The 16,293-nt window shown below is 31.7% G+C and overlaps 2 protein-coding genes across 4 annotated transcripts; both read right to left on the bottom strand.

The window, feature by feature from the left end:
- Positions 1-2,982: 2,982 nt before the first annotated feature.
- LOC107479909 (replication protein A 70 kDa DNA-binding subunit B) lies at positions 2,983-9,943 on the bottom strand. 3 transcript variants are annotated; one of them, XM_052258276.1, is made up of 15 exons: positions 9,835-9,943; positions 9,206-9,437; positions 9,089-9,106; positions 6,317-6,436; positions 5,869-6,136; positions 5,645-5,741; positions 5,410-5,531; positions 5,225-5,309; positions 5,004-5,136; positions 4,610-4,764; positions 4,373-4,502; positions 4,066-4,253; positions 3,775-3,945; positions 3,572-3,673; positions 2,983-3,445 (listed from the first exon to the last, which is right to left on the bottom strand). In XM_052258276.1, exons 2-11 carry the CDS (start codon positions 9,362-9,364, stop codon positions 4,391-4,393), a joined length of 1,269 nt encoding a protein of 422 aa, XP_052114236.1. In that variant the 5' UTR covers positions 9,365-9,437; positions 9,835-9,943; the 3' UTR covers positions 2,983-3,445; positions 3,572-3,673; positions 3,775-3,945; positions 4,066-4,253; positions 4,373-4,390. The 3 variants fall into 3 exon arrangements, with proteins under 3 accessions (XP_052114236.1, XP_052114237.1, XP_020994297.2); XM_052258277.1 differs by having other exon boundaries at positions 3,775-3,859; XM_021138638.2 differs by lacking the exon at positions 6,317-6,436.
- Positions 9,944-11,937: 1,994 nt separating this feature from the next.
- LOC127745567 (uncharacterized) lies at positions 11,938-12,969 on the bottom strand. Its single transcript, XM_052258387.1, has one exon. The coding sequence runs from the start codon at positions 12,967-12,969 to the stop codon at positions 11,938-11,940; it is 1,032 nt and encodes a 343-aa protein (XP_052114347.1).
- Between the last annotated feature and the right edge of the window lie 3,324 nt (positions 12,970-16,293).

Below are 16,293 nucleotides of genomic sequence, written 5' to 3'. Positions count from 1 at the left end.
CATCAACAAATTTCTTGGGATAAAACTTAGAACAGCCACCATTTCTCATGCATGGAGAAGAAGGTCTTAATTTACCACAAGGACCATGAATCATATATTTAGTAACAACACTATACAACTTTGGAAATCTAACTGGATCCGGTAACTCAGCTGATATAACCTCATCCATGATTTCAGTTGTTTGTAACCTACCCACATTTTGAAGCCAAACCAAAATATGTGCATGTGGCAAACCCCTTTTTTGAAATTCAATTGTATACATCCCTAAACAAAAGAGAAATTCAATTTTGCATATATAAATCATTATTAAATAAGCAGAAATAACCACTTAAAACTTACCGGCATTCACAGGTCCAAAGAAGACTCCATCCTTCAAATCAATCATCAAAGATTGAATTTTCAACTCAAACAACCTACATGCAAGATCAGGCCGATCAGATATAGCAATATGAGAGCGTTCAGTGTATCTTTGAAACTCCAGCCAACTCGGGTTGCAAGTTATAGTAATAAATAAATCAGGATAACCATATTGTTTGCAAATAGACATAGCATCTTGACAATTATTAAACATATATCTTCTGCCCCCAGTAAAAGAAGACGGTAACACAATCTGGTTCCAATGGAACACGCATCAACATCTCCTCGTTCCATGGCTTCTTCAACCCCTTGCAATATATGAGATCTTATATTCTTCTGGTCAAATCTAATATACATAAGACGCTATGATTCAACCATACTAAACGAATCAACAATAAATTGTTGGAATAACCTTCTAGACTTGAGTATCGTCCCAAACTCATTTTCTCGTTCTTGGATTCGAAAACAAATAAATTCTCGTAGAGAAACTCTTTGTCTTTTTGGTATATTTTCTCTACTTCTAACACAACGGTATGGTATATCTTCCTGGTATCCATCTTCACCATACGGGAATAGCAAAGGATATTGTGACGGCCAGTACAACGTATGTGTCTCATGAATGCGTTTTAAGTCTCCATTCCTCCACTGAACAATAATATCACGTGCAGTATCCGATCCATCAAAATCTCCAATAATAAAACCAGCAATTTCAGAAACTGTGAGCTCATTATACACTCGAGGGTCTGCTGCTCGATGTCTAAACAAACGAATGAAAAAAGCCTCAGTAGGACGTTGCTGATAGAACTCTTTCGCCATTCAAAAAGATTTTGCAACGACATTATTCTCATCAAGCATCTTTAATAAATCTTTAATTAATGTTGAATCCAAAGAACCCATACGACTGCTAAAGCTACATATAAAAACAACTGTCAAGTAGAAACATATAAAAACTAATGGAAAACAAATATGAAAATACAACAATTAGGATTTCATCAACCATACTAATACCATACTAAAAAATTCTCTCTCTATTTGCCAGCTCATTCTCAGTGTCAAAAATATACAACTGAGCAAATTTCGGTTGCTGCCCAGGCACGGGGAGTAAACTACCAATTCTATGGTAATTCTGGCCACAGAGAATAAATTGTGGTGGACCTGATCCATTACTAAGAGACGTGTCAACCCTTCCACCAATAGAAGTAAAACAAAACAAATTATTATATGCCCGAATGTTCTTAAAAAAATGTTTACTCCTTGGATCATTTCCACTCAAAAGCGAAACCAACAATTCAGGTGGCTCCTTCAACAATGGCAATTGTACTTTTCCTTTAAGGCAACACATTGAATATACTGGTTGACTAACTTTAGATTCTCTAATAACACGTTCATCATACCAAAAGCCCGCACCACACCATGTGCAAGTGTAATTACAATCACCATGGTCCAAGTATCCTATTTATAAAATAATGAACATCAATGTTCTATTATATGCTGAAAGATAAAAAATCTACCGATTAACAGAGAGAAGAAAGAAAAAGTATTGGCATTATTTACTAAGACCAAATACAAACCTTTCGTCTTACTTGATGCAAACAATACATGATCATTAATATCAACAAAGCTTGTGAATACATCATGGAGGATATCATGCATAACACCTTCATCTAACAAAGAACATTTATGTAGTCATAAAAAATAGTTTAAAGAATATAATAATATCAATACTCATTTATTATAAACAACTATTTATAACAACATACTGAAAATACTTGCTTACACATATGTATATATACCTTCATTAGTATATATTGATCCAACACAAGATAGAATACTCTGAGATAAAAAGGCCGGTTGAGCTATATAAAAAAAATATAGAAAAAAAATGTGAGATACCCTAGATAAGTAATACATCATTTGTTAAAAAAACAGTAATTGAAAAAAGAATCAAACTAACCATTTCTTATTCCAAGTGTCTCATCTTTTTTCCTCTTCATTGCCAATTTTCTTTTCTTTCTAGCATCTTTAGATGATTCACTCATAGTATTGTTTGGTAAAGAATAACACAAGGAACAATAAGTAAATAGAATGTCCAAACCAAATAAAAAAAGAACAACCTTTGATTTTATATGAAAGAGAAATACACTACCCTAGTTGAATAGGGCATTTTAGCAAGTAGACCTCTTTGCCTAATAGCAATTATAGTCTACCAATTTTAATTAAAAAAAATTCTACTTTAGGAGCATGACATGTGATGGATGAAAAAGAATGTACTTTTTTAATACCTAAGCTACATTAACCATTCTAGACAAAATGTATCCATAAAATCCATCAAACAAAAAGAAATGACCAAAAGATCACTTCCAACTTGTGATGGATAAAAAAAATGAACCTTTTTTAATACATAAGCTACATTAGCTATTCTATGCAAAATGCACCTAAGAAATCTACTAAACAAAAGAAATGGCCAAAAGATCACTTCCAATCTGTTCAATATAGATATATCAAGAAAGTACAAATCAATTCAACAACACATGAATATTCAGTCATCTAAATACCATAAAGCATTCACTTGGCAAAACCACATAAGTTAAGGAATAAACTAAATTGTCGAAAGAGAGATTTTTATATCATTAAAGAGCTACTGCATTTTATTGAATTTCAAAGAAATAAGTACAAACATAAAGGGCTAAATAGCTAATTTGCTTAGTGGCTAATGATATTGTGTCCAAACCCTAGCACTTAATTTATTACATGAAAAAGATGCCCAAAAAACAATCCAAACAACTTATACAAAACATGACAACACACACATATTCTCATCCACTAGAATCCAATGCATCAAATGCTATTACACGGACACAACCAAAATACATAATGCCTTAGATTAGTCCTAATCAGTAGCTCTAGTTAACTGCCATGGGCAGCTACCTCAATTAACCCCATGTCCAGAGGAGCCATCATTCTCCGAGCCACGAGACTCATCAGCTTCATCAAATTGCAGCCTCAAGGATCTTCTTAACCTCTTAAACGAAGGCTTCACATCTTTCTCAGCATCAACAGAGCCTCTATTAACGCCAGCCACATACTCCTAGTGTAAACAATTGCATGAAAATATAAACCTAATTAGAGGGATAATTAATGAGTTCTAGTAAAAGGAAGTTGATTATAAAATTAAGTGCCCTGTCAAAAAAAAAAAATTGGCAACACTACTCACCTCTTCACTTTCATCAACTTCATCACATGAATTTTCAGAACTATCCACTTCATTAAACTTATCCACCACAGCATCAGCAGACTTTCTCTTGAGGAGAGGACACTATTAAATGACACAACATGTTAGGTTCAATTTAAACACAACTCAAAAAAGAGTGAAAACTAATACAGAAAAAATAATAGAAGAAACTGCAATTATGGAACCTTAGCATCTTCATCAGCTCCCAAGTCAACAACACTTGATTCTGGTTGGGTACATTGAGGCGAACCAGCAAAGAGCTCGAAACACCTGGAAGGAGTCAATCCCAAATTCGGTGATTTGGTAACCTTAGAGGGTTCCCCAAATTATCCCTCTCCTTTTCGTACAAACTCAGCCTTGGATAATATAAAGCACATCCGATGTAAGACATGAATAAAGGTGGAACAACCAAAAAATGAAAAATTAAGGAAAGAATTTATTTAAAAGAACCAATAGGTGCGAATTCCATTTTATACCTTTTCAGGACTCAAATCTGAACCAGAGAGCTCAAACATTTCAAGTATTGCAGCATCATCACAAACACGCCTCACTGGATAAGTCCCTTTGAATTTCTCCATCCCAACAGGCCTACTAAGAACCTTGAACAGCATAGTTTTTCCAACAAATTCTTGGAATATAGGAGAGACTGTGTGCCAAACACAACCTACGAACAATATAAAACAGACACAACAGAAAAAATAAATCGGTAGAAACCAGAGGATAAGAAAAATCTTTAACAATAAAATCAGCAAATAAAAAGAATATAGATTTCGAGTGACTTACATCAACATCCTTAAGATGTTATTCAAACAGCTGGGCACAAGTCTTATTCAGTAGGTAACTTGCCTCACGATCAAAGAGGACAAAAATAGAAACACCAGTGGAATCCTCAACTAACACCTTTACTCTAAACCTGGATTTTTTTAAGATGCACATAAATACTGACCTAAGGTTAACAACTACGCAGAAATAATTCACTATTTAACAAAGCACAAAGGAAGCATTGTAAAATATTTATACCTAGGAGTCACATTTGTAACATGGATGTTGCAAAATTGACAAAAATATATCCCAAATTCTGCCTGAACACCTCTGCCACACACACAAGCAGAGTACCACCAAGGACCATCTTCAACTATTTCAGCTATCTTCGCTAGTACAACAAAGGTTCCAGCCTAAAAAATAAGACCAGGTCTATAAATGTTAAGACATTATAACCAAAGATAGTTGTAATACAAATTAAAACTGAAAAACTAAAATAAATACTAACAGCATAGTATTTTCAAGTACAAAGGAGGACAAAAGCATTAATATCATTAAAAAACAAAGCATTATTTATTAAGGAATAGAAAAAGAAAATTTAACACAAATTATCAAGAGTAAACATGATAAAAAAAATTAAACTGGTTCCAACCCGGTTGTTATCATCAAGCGACTTCACAGTACACCTAGGTGTGAGCTTCATAAAATCTTCTTCTATTCCGATATTTTTTCCAGATCCAACAATGCCAATGGGTTGGGATGCACTAACTCCATGAGGAATAGAACTGTTAACAAATAAAGCCCCAACTTAAATAAATAAACAATGACAGCAACAAAAAAAAAACACAACAGAAACTACATGTACAAAAATACCTTTTCCGAAAAGCTGCCACCTCTGGGATGTCAAGATTAAATCCAAGCTTCGATCCAAACATAACATTCTGAAGTCCAACTCTACCTAAAAAAAATATATAGACATTGGTTACAGGAATATAGTGGTAAAACCAAGTGGACTTGGATAACTGACACACCTGAAATGAAATTTACATGATACAAACCTCTAAAAAACTTAACTTTGGCAAGATGTAAAACCACAATTGGCTGTTCAGCATACCCAGAAGACAGAAATCGATTAAGTTCGTCAACATGTTCACCAAATAAGGCACACCGAATCCTGTGACTGAAAACGACCAACAAAATCAACTACACTATTAGAAAATTGACTATACACACACACCGAAAACAAAAAAGAATCCCAATAAGAGTAAGGGGTAGAAATTAAAGAACGCTAACTCATTTTCAGCAAGTTCCATCACAGCCATCTTCATCTTCTTTCCATCTTTATCATATTCTTTCTCTTCCGACACAGAGACCAACAGACCCACCACATCTCAAATAAACATTAAAAAAAAACTATTAGGAAATAATGACAACAAAGCAACATTCTACAAATCACAAAGAAACAAGACTTCAATCATTCCAGACAAAAAAAAGTATGAGCAAATAGCACAACATACCAACTAAGAAATCAGAATCCTCTTTGGTTTCCAAAAGTTCAATGAATGGAGAGATTGTAAGAGCAGATTTTGGAATAAAATCGCAGATAGCATCCCTAACAGTGGTCCTAAACTGGAAAATCAACTTAAATTGATGCCTAGTGGCCCTATAAGATCCTTGGTTTGGCACAACAGAGAAGAGCTTCATTACATATACTCGACCCTCGGAGAGAAGTTGTTTGAACTTGTAAATCATAGTCTTCCGAACAGTAGCTTGTATCTTGCACCCCTACCAATCAACATAAATTATAGTAAAAATCTGATAAATGACAAATCGAATACAGAGAAAAACAAATTTAAATGAAACAAAATTTTAGACCTCGATATAAAAAAGCCAAGGAGAAACACATCTAAATACAAAAAACAAACAACCAAAAAATTTTAATAGATTTAGACCACTATAACTCACAGATTCATCAACCAAAATCATTTCCATGGAGTTTGGGACAAGCTGACCAGTGAAAGTAGAAACAGTCCAAAGCCTAATCACCCTAACTTTGAGGTTCCATGCTTCCTTCTCAGGATTAATCTTATTAACCATATCCAAGGCAGTTGTCATATTGAAATGCAATTAGAGGGATGAAAGAGAAAACAGATTTCAGTTAATCAAACAACAACTAAGAAACACATACAACAGCAACATGAATGTGAGAAAAATCTGCCATGATCAATGGGTTCTGCCTTTATTTATAAACACAAATTAATTGAGTAATTTGAATTTCGACATACATAGAACCCTTATTTTGGGAGGGAAAAAAAGAAGCAAGATAGACATTTGAAAGATATTGGTGTTGATTGATCTTAGATATCAATCGAAAGATATTTATGGGCCCCACTAAATAATCCTATATATAGGACCTAAGCCAACAACATTTGATACACAAAAAAGGTGTATAAATGGTAAGCTATATTAATCCTAAGTTATTTTCTATATAAATTGTAAGTTAATAGGAGAAGAGAGGATGGGATGAGAAGAGGACGAGAGAGAAGAGAGAGATAACAAAGACAACATGAGGTAACACCTAGAGAAAAGGGAGAACTAAAAATAAAAAGAAAACCTATGCATAGATTTAGGAGTGGTAGACTTAGATGATGACACCTTTTAGTATAGATATCATTATTTGATTAGGCTTCCTATATAATTATATTTCCAATGACAAATATATCATATTCCCAATGAAGATACACACAAGATAATTATCTATCTATGTAATGAAATACCAAAAATAAAGTGGACATTTATAAAGTTCAAAAATTGAGCTCAAAAGAAAAAAATATATACATTTAAAAGGGTGAAAAAAAAAATATATTTCAGTTAATAAAGCAAACTCTGTAAAAAAGTAATACAATAGGCCAAAGAAATGTGAAAAAAATATGAATCAACAAATGGGTTATGGCTTTATGTATAAACATATATCAATTAAGAGATTTGAATTTTGAAATACATAGAATGTTTACTCTGGGGTGGGGAAGAAGTAAGTAACATGGAAATTTAAAAGATAATTAGTGACCTCACATATCTAGACATCTAGCGAAAGATACTCACGGCCCCCAATAAGTAATCCTCTCCATAGATACTAAACTTAGAACAATAGATATAAATCTAGAGATATGTAGTAAACAGTCGCCCCTATCAGTAATCTTTTTTATAGATCCTAAGCTAGCAGCAATATAGATGAGTAAGAAAGAGAATAGAAAGAGAATAAAAAGAGAGGGAAGTGGAAGTTAACAAAAACATGAGGTGACACTAAGAAAAATGCAAGAACCAGAATAAGAAGAAAGCCTATGCCTAGATCTAGGAATGGTAAACTCATGCAATAAGCACACCTTTTAGTTTAGATATCATTATTTTAGTAGGCTTCAAATATATTTAGATTTCCAATGAAAAAATATATTATATTTCTAATGAAAATACACACAAGCTAATTTTTTATCTAGTTAAATACACATGAATAGATACGACATCAATAATTCTAAAACTATAAGATATATCTAAATAACTAAATCAATTGTACCACAAATTACAAAAAATAAATAACTAAATCTAAATAACATGTAAGTTCAATTCAAGTGGTGTATAATAATACAAATAAAGTTAAGCTTCTCGGTAATTTTAATTTAAAAAAGAGGAAAACAAAATATGTAAGTGATATGAAAGGAGTAGATGGAAAGGCAAAGATGAGATCCTTGATGGTTAGATTCAATAGAGAGAAAGTGCATTGGACTGAATTTTATAGAAATTTCCATCTTTTACCATAGAAGCTTTTTAAAATTAAATGTCTAAAAATATATCATTTTAAGAGTTAAAACAAAAGAGTTAAGAGTTCCAGTGCGAAACAAATGGTGGAAAAAAAAAGCAGAGCAGCAACACTAATTATTTATTTAGTTAAAGACCCAAAAAGAAATAGGGCATCAATAATTCAAAGATGAAAAGCTAATTTAGCATCATAAATAAAATAAAATAAATAACACCACGATACCAAAAATTCAATCAAAGGAAACTCTCACAAGATTTTGTTTATCAAATAATAAAATAAAATTCAGAGATATGCAAAAGTCAAAAATTAAAAATTTGCTCCCACCTAAATAGAATCAAATTTTGAAAAACATAAAAAACTGATAAATAATGAAACTGACCTCAACCTCCAGCAATTAATATTGAGGTAAAAATAATCAAAAACTTTTTTCACCTACCAATTTACATACAAAAAAACAAACCAAACAAAAAAAAGTTTATAATGATAATAGTGAATGAAATAATAAAAGATCACGTCATTGCTTATTAAAAAAATTATTAGGCAACTAAAATTCAAGGTAGCAATTTTTTTATTTGAAAGAATAATATGTTTTCATTTTTGGTATGTATGTTCTCATCTAAATTAAGCGACAAAGAAAATTGGTAAACTAACAATTGCTAAAACACCCACAAACTTTTTAAATTAACAATACCAAGGAAGTAAAAAGAACTTAGACAGCTGTGATTAAACCAAGGAAAACTGAATCTATTTATAAACACATCAAAGTGGATAAAGTGCAAAAAAGCTATAATAATATCTTAATAAAGTTATATTCGAGTAAAAATTTACATATGCCAGTAATTAAAATGGTTCGATGACCGGTTCGGTTTTCAGAACCTTGAAAAGGAACAAAAAGTAGACTTTTTGACAACGAAGAGGCATACCTCGACGGCCTTGCGGCTCTGCAAACGGTAATCACAGAAAGAAGAAAGAGAAAGCATTAGAGAGATATTGACAGAGAATGGAATCGATGAAAGGAAGGAGATTATAAAGGAACGAACCCATTGGGATAGGTCGATGTTGAACTCGTAGAAGCTAACGTATGCAGCGGTGATGAGGATTTCCTCGACGAAGGTGTGGATGCGCTGAAGAACAGTGAGGTTGAGGAGCTTGGTGCTGTGCTGGTCGAGATTCGGCATGAGCTTCCCGTTCTGAGACATTATAGAACCGCAAACACAGACCCTAGAATTTTGCGGGTTGGGTTTAGGGTTTGGATGTGTTGTGTGCCTCAGACTGAGAATGGAAAATTAGTACTCAATAAACAGAAAGCAATTTTTATTTTCATTACACAGTAAACATTAAGCAACGCGAAAAAACATTGAATCCAAATTGGGCAAATCGAACTACTCCAATTACGTTCTACAGTTCACAACCCACGATTTTGATAAACTTCACAATCAGGCAGAAAAATTCACAAACTAACAAACCCTAAAACTTAATTGACGAAAAATTAGGTGATCTAAAACAGCTTAGCATCATTAAATTCTCATCGAATCCGAAAGAGAAAGAGAGACGAGTCCATTGCAAAGAAAAACCCCAAAAACTTCGGTTCAAAACTTTTACCTAGAAAATATAGAATTGGATTTTCTCGGGAAACAAACAACAAAGAAAAATATAGAGTTGTATATACCTGGAAGATGAATTCGGCGTGTTAAAGGAGGAAGCAGGTGCAGTATGCTTAAACTTTAAACTTTTACCTCTCAACTCTCAAGAATGAAGATTCTTCTTCTCCATAGTTTATTCTCTCATATTTCCAGTCCTACCCTTTTCATTTTTATTTTACTTTGATAATAATTTTTAATTAATTATTTAAAATTAGAATTTAGAAATTATATCATGTTTTAGCGGAACCATATTTATATCATGAGTAATATCTAAATTAGTTGCCAAAAGTTTTTTAATTAGATATATATTTTAATTCTCAATAAATTTTAGTTATTAAATTAATTTTTAAATTTTATTAACAAATAAAAATATATTTTTTATTAATTTTATTTAAAAAAAATAAGAGACTATAAAGAAAAACAACTGTAAATATGGAAAATTACTTTGTAACTAATAATTTTATTGGAATAATTGATGAACTCAAATAACTTGAAGCACCACAAAGAATTAATAGTTATTTTGCTTTACATTTTGTCAAATAAAATATTGAGAGCCACTCAAATAAAAATATCTAAAACGTTTTTTTTAAAGATATTTTTTAGTAGTTAAAATTTAACATATATAATCGATTAAATCATGTTATTTTTGTCAAAATTAGGTTTGACAAATTAACTTAACTGAAAAAATAATGAATCAAATTTTGAACTGGTTTAAATTAATATTTTTTTACATATAAAAAATAACTACAATACCCTTATTATAGAGAAGGATTAAAATACTCTTATCATATATATATATATATATTGTAGTCATTTTTTATAAAAATAATATTAATTTATACTAGTTCAAGATTTGATTCACCATTTTTCGGTCAAATCAATTTGTCTAGCATAATTTTGACAAAAATAACACAATTTAATCGATTATATGTGTTAAATTTTAATTATTAAAAAACATCTTTATAAAAAAGACGTTTTCAACGTCTTTATTTGAGTGGCTCCCTAAAATATTTTACTGTCACAAAATATTAATAATTAGCATGCTTATTTCATTAATTCCATTCAAACTATTCATTCATCATTATATTAAATCAAACTTATGTCTTTTTTTATATGTATTGCACCGTAAAAAATCAATTTCAAAGTGTTAGTATTTATCAATTAGTACTTCTCAAATATTATTGCAATGCTTAAACTATCTTTTCTTTCGTTAAAGTCATTCTTCATTATTGATCTAGCATATATTAACTTTTAAGTATACTAAAGGCACTATAAAAAAGATTGAAATGACAGGAAGAAATCTTTCACATCTCATCTCCATTTAATTCTTTCTTTTGAAGTACTCAACAATAACAAACAAAAGATTTTAGAAATTATCTAAACTCCTGAACCAATATTTTATGTCCCATCTTCATTTAATTTTTTATCTTAAACCACTTGATAATAATAAGTGAGCGAAGTGATAAAAGATGCAAAATAATAAATATAGATATAGGTAAAAGTAGATTGTTAAGTAATGACTACACCTACCCTTTAATATGTTGAGATAGTCAAGACCCATTTAGCATAGTTCATTATAACTTGCTCATGATAAAACTTATGCAACTGAAAATTATTTGGCAAACTATCACTGTGTTATGTCTTTTTAAGAGAAAGAGATTGTACCATTTCTTTTCAAATTCATAGAAATATATAACCATAAAAATATAGCATAATGAATAAAATATTTTACACCAAGTTAAATAAAAATTCTTACAACACAAATAATGCATATGAACTTAAAAATAAAGGATAAATACTACAAATGAATCAGCAATGCCATACATGATCTTTCTTGGACAATGCAACTTGAACAAATATTTGACATTGGTAGTAACACTCATACACACTTAACAAACCACAATAAACGAAGACATAGTATTCCATTAAAACTAACTCTAAATAGCACCCAACCCCTAAAATTTTAAGTCCTAAGTCCTACCAGCATATTTGGTAGCATGACTATTACAACTTTCTAAGTAATCTATTATACGGGAAATAAAGTTTCTTCATATGCATGGATAGATCTAATTTTAACATGATTATCATAAAAAACCTGATGAAACCTGTTTCTTGTGCCTTCAATGGGGTTATATCGAACAAAAAAACTGAGAGTACGCAATGACTTGAGCCCCAACCAATTGTAGGTGCCTCTCCATAACTTGAATAACATCATGATCAACTATAATAGCTGGCACGTACAAAGTACCTATTCCATTATATGTAAATAGTTGTGACCAGTTAACACCTTCATCAGTGTCACTTACCTGCCATATAACTGAGTTGTATGAATAGAATGTGTGATTATTTGATGCCAAACATAGACATCCATCTCTAACCAAAAGGCAACCATAATGAGACATAACTTCAGGAGGGACATAAATTTGTTCAAAAGTCAATGTCATCAATGAGAAAGATACAATATATGATTGATCACCGTCTTCACGGTCAGCAAGCCAATACACAACACCGTTGGCTACAACATACGAAGGATCCAACCATTGCACATATAAAGGACATGAAATCCTAACATGCCAGTTCCTAGTGAAACTTGTATACATAGATAAAGTGTAAGCAGTGCTGTCGGGTTCATCTTCAAAAATATGTAAAATTGCATAATGAACACTATTCGGAAAATGTGCAAAGGCATAAATAAAGGAACCCTCACAAGAACTAAGTTGCAAAGGATCATCTAGTACCCGAGAAATTTGAATAAGTGGATTCCAAATCACCAAGTGGCTTCTTCTTCCAAGGGAGGAGTAACGGATACAGAAGACTCCCATCTCAACTCCAATGAGCTGAAACCAATCATGTTGGGTTAAAAGAAAAGGCAAGTTCAGGTAGCCAGTTTTTCCGGTAAGGGCATCAATCTTCATGATCCAATCCACCGACGTGATTATAGGAGATGCAAACCCAAAGTGAATGAACAGTGAGCAGCCACGCCTTTTCCATATCTTTGAGATTTGATTGAGAAAGTCAAATGAAGTTATCCTTTGCCTCGAATAACGGCAAGTAGCACTGAAAGTAACAATGGTTAGAGCATCACATAAATAGAGAATTTCATTTATAACCTCATCAGGGAGTTGTGGCACCTCTACTTCTATAGGAGGTATATCACTCATATTTGATGTCAAGATGTAAGAGAAATTTAAAAGGAGGGATATAAAGTATAAGATGGAGTATTTGACAAACTCCAAACAATACCTTGTGTTGACCAATGCTTGTTGAACTCCATTTATAGAATGTTAAAGGGTCATTGAAAGCCAACTACCTTCCTAACATGCAATAAATTTCACAAGTTTTAGGTATTGCATGGTTTAGCTAACATTTAGTGCATAATGAGCTTGTAAAATACTAAATAATGAAAGAGTTGGGATGGATAAATAAAACTAAGCTTTTAGGGAGTAAGAATCAACTTACTATGTTAATTGTTTATCAGAATATTTTTTACAAAACTCCTCCTAAAGAGTTTAGAATTGTAAACAGATGATAATTATAAATTTGGATAAAGTATATTTTTGGTCTCTGAAATTTGTTTAAAGTTTAAGGAATACTCTAAGTTTTACTTTGTTTTAATTATATCCTACAAATTTTTAATTTTGAATTAAATATATCGTTGTTCACAGTAAAGTTGTATGAAAGATAATTTACACAAGTATTAATCATTAAATTATTATTATTGTTATTCAAAGCTATGTTGTGTCCAACAATTTATATAATATAAAAGAACAAAACTATAAACAAAGAATTGTAAAATTGTGTAAAAAATACTCAAGAAGAGTACATTTAATTGAAAGTGAAAACTTCTCGTAGAATAAAATTAAAACAAAATAAACTTGGATGAATATTTTTAAAATTTTTAACTATTATTGAAACGCAAAAAATGTAACTATTATATAAATTCTTTATAATTTTATCTTTGTTATTTATTTAATTATTTCCAATATATAATTAGACATTTTTTTTAAAATAACTGTTCACAATGATTTAAATGTTTTTTAAAATAGCTATCATAACTGAGAATTAAGATAAAAAAATATATGGTATAAGCTAATTTACTTAAATATTAATCATTAAATTATTATATATTTTAAAAATAGGAGTAAATTAGAATTTTTAATATTTTTCATAATTTGCATATGATGTGATTATATTATTATTTTAATTTTAAACAAATATGCCTTTGAAAAACATTTTTGGCAATTTTTTTTTATAATTTTGTTCTACTATACTATATAAATTGTTGGACATAAAAAATGACAATACTTATGTCAACTTGTTAACAATTTACATGTTTTTTTAGAAAACAAACATTAATGCTTGACAATGACATTTACTTTTTTTTAGGATATTATTAACTCTAAGTAGTAAAATAATAGATAGGTGAAAATTATACTTTCTATGCATGAAGTAGCTGTGTCAACAAATAAGGCTACTTTAAAATATAAATTGTGAGATGATGGTTTCCATCAATCAATAGGTTACTTTATTAATCATGGTTGGTTAGTAAATTAGTTAAATTTTTCTTTAAAAAAAACATCACCTTGATAGACTAAGTTTTGAATTTCAAAATATTATTTTAAATATATTAAACTTAGCTTATTCAATATTATTTTAAATATATTAAATTTAGCTACTTTATTTATAATAATAGCATTTTTTGTAAAGAAATTGAAAATAATTTTGCAGTAAATTTCAATTCTAAATTAACAAAGGCTATAATTTTACTTTAGTTATTTCAATCTAAAATTTCTAGTATTATACTATCAGATAAATATTGAATTATTCAAATATTAATATTGTTGACATCTAAATATATGTAGTTTGTAAATTTATTCCTGTGATATATTTGTATTCAGTCATTACTTTTTATTTGTATTTTTTAGCATGGCTATTGCTTAACAAAATAAATACCCATAAACAAAATAGTTGATATTTAACCCAACTCAACAAAAAATAATTCTTAACAATTTCATTATTTTAGTAATTTTTATATAACTTTTTTGGTAGTTGTTTTGAATAAATTATTCAAAATCAAATAAAAGATATATTAGCATGAGATTTGTAAAACCCGGTTAATTAACGGCTAATTAACCCATAAATGAAAATTTATTCTAGAAAGCCTAAAATGTGATTTTTATGGCTAAATGTGATATAGGAGATTGAGACGAGAATTTCGGTACCAATTTTATAGAAATCGGACCAAGATTGGACCGAACGGGCCAAACCGGGCCAACCGGACCCAAAGTGGGCCCTTGGCCCAACATAACTAAACCAAAACCCTAGTTTTCAGCACTCTCTCTCCTCACAACACACTCAAACATGCTGAAATGGTGGAGAGGAAGGGAAGAACACTCTCTCAACTTCTTTCTCTCACTTGATCTTCAAACCACCATAACTTTTGATCTAGAGCTCCGATTGCCGCTCCGTTTGCGGCCACGCGTTCACCACGAAGAGCTCTACAAAACCCATACAATCAATCTTGAGGTAAGCCGATGGTGCTGCACCCAATGCCCAGCCATTTTCCAGAGAGTTATGCTAGAACTGTGCTAGTGTTGTGCCTGGGGCACGAGAACACCCACGCGTACGCGTGGTTGACGCGTACGCGTCAATTGGCAAATTTTTAATCCACGCGTTAGCGTGCATGACGCTTGCGCGTCGATGAGTTTTTGAGGCCATCCACGCGTGCGCGTGTAGTGCGCGTACGCGTGGACCTGTTTTCATCCCAAAGTTAATTTTTGAGTTTTAAAAGCCAAATTTCATACTTCTAAGCCTCCGATCTCACCACTTATATCTTAAATCATTATGATATGCGTAGCTATGAGAGAAGGAGCTAGTGGATGTGGTAACTTGCGAGTTAAGCAAGGGAAAATGAATAATCAATGAGGATCATTGATGATTATGTGAGATGTGGAGGATGGTGGTGGAAGTGCTTATTATGCCATTGGCCGAAGGGCCGTAATTATTTATGAATTGGCTGGTTATGGATTTAACCATGAGCCGGAATGGCTGTGTATGATATGAATATTGGCTAGTTCTGGACTGAACCGTGAGCCGGATGGCTGATATGGATGTTGATCCATGGATGAGAATTCATGCATGTTTATGCTGAATTATTGATAATTGTGATTTACACTTCCACTATCTGAGATACGAGTTTTCCTGGGTTGTAGCAGTGGCTAGCCACCACGTGCTCCAGGTTGAGACTTGATACTCTGTTGACCCTATGTCATAAGTGTGGCCAGGCACTGTGAAAGACCCGGATGAGCTCGCCCCCGTAAATATTCACCAGTGAGGGTGATGGATATAGATCATGATTATGATCAAGTTTATAACGAGTATAACTCGAGCTGGGGATGCGTGACAGAGGGACAGTCCAATGGTTAGCGACCAGGACTTGTCGGGTTGGCTTTATAACCGACAAGATGATATCATCAGCCACTAGG

Source organism: Arachis duranensis, chromosome 3, assembly GCF_000817695.3.
Source record: "Arachis duranensis cultivar V14167 chromosome 3, aradu.V14167.gnm2.J7QH, whole genome shotgun sequence".
Lineage (NCBI taxonomy): Eukaryota > Viridiplantae > Streptophyta > Magnoliopsida > Fabales > Fabaceae > Arachis > Arachis duranensis.
The sequence above is the reverse complement of the archived record's forward strand: the minus strand, read 5'-3'. Positions and strand labels throughout refer to the sequence as shown.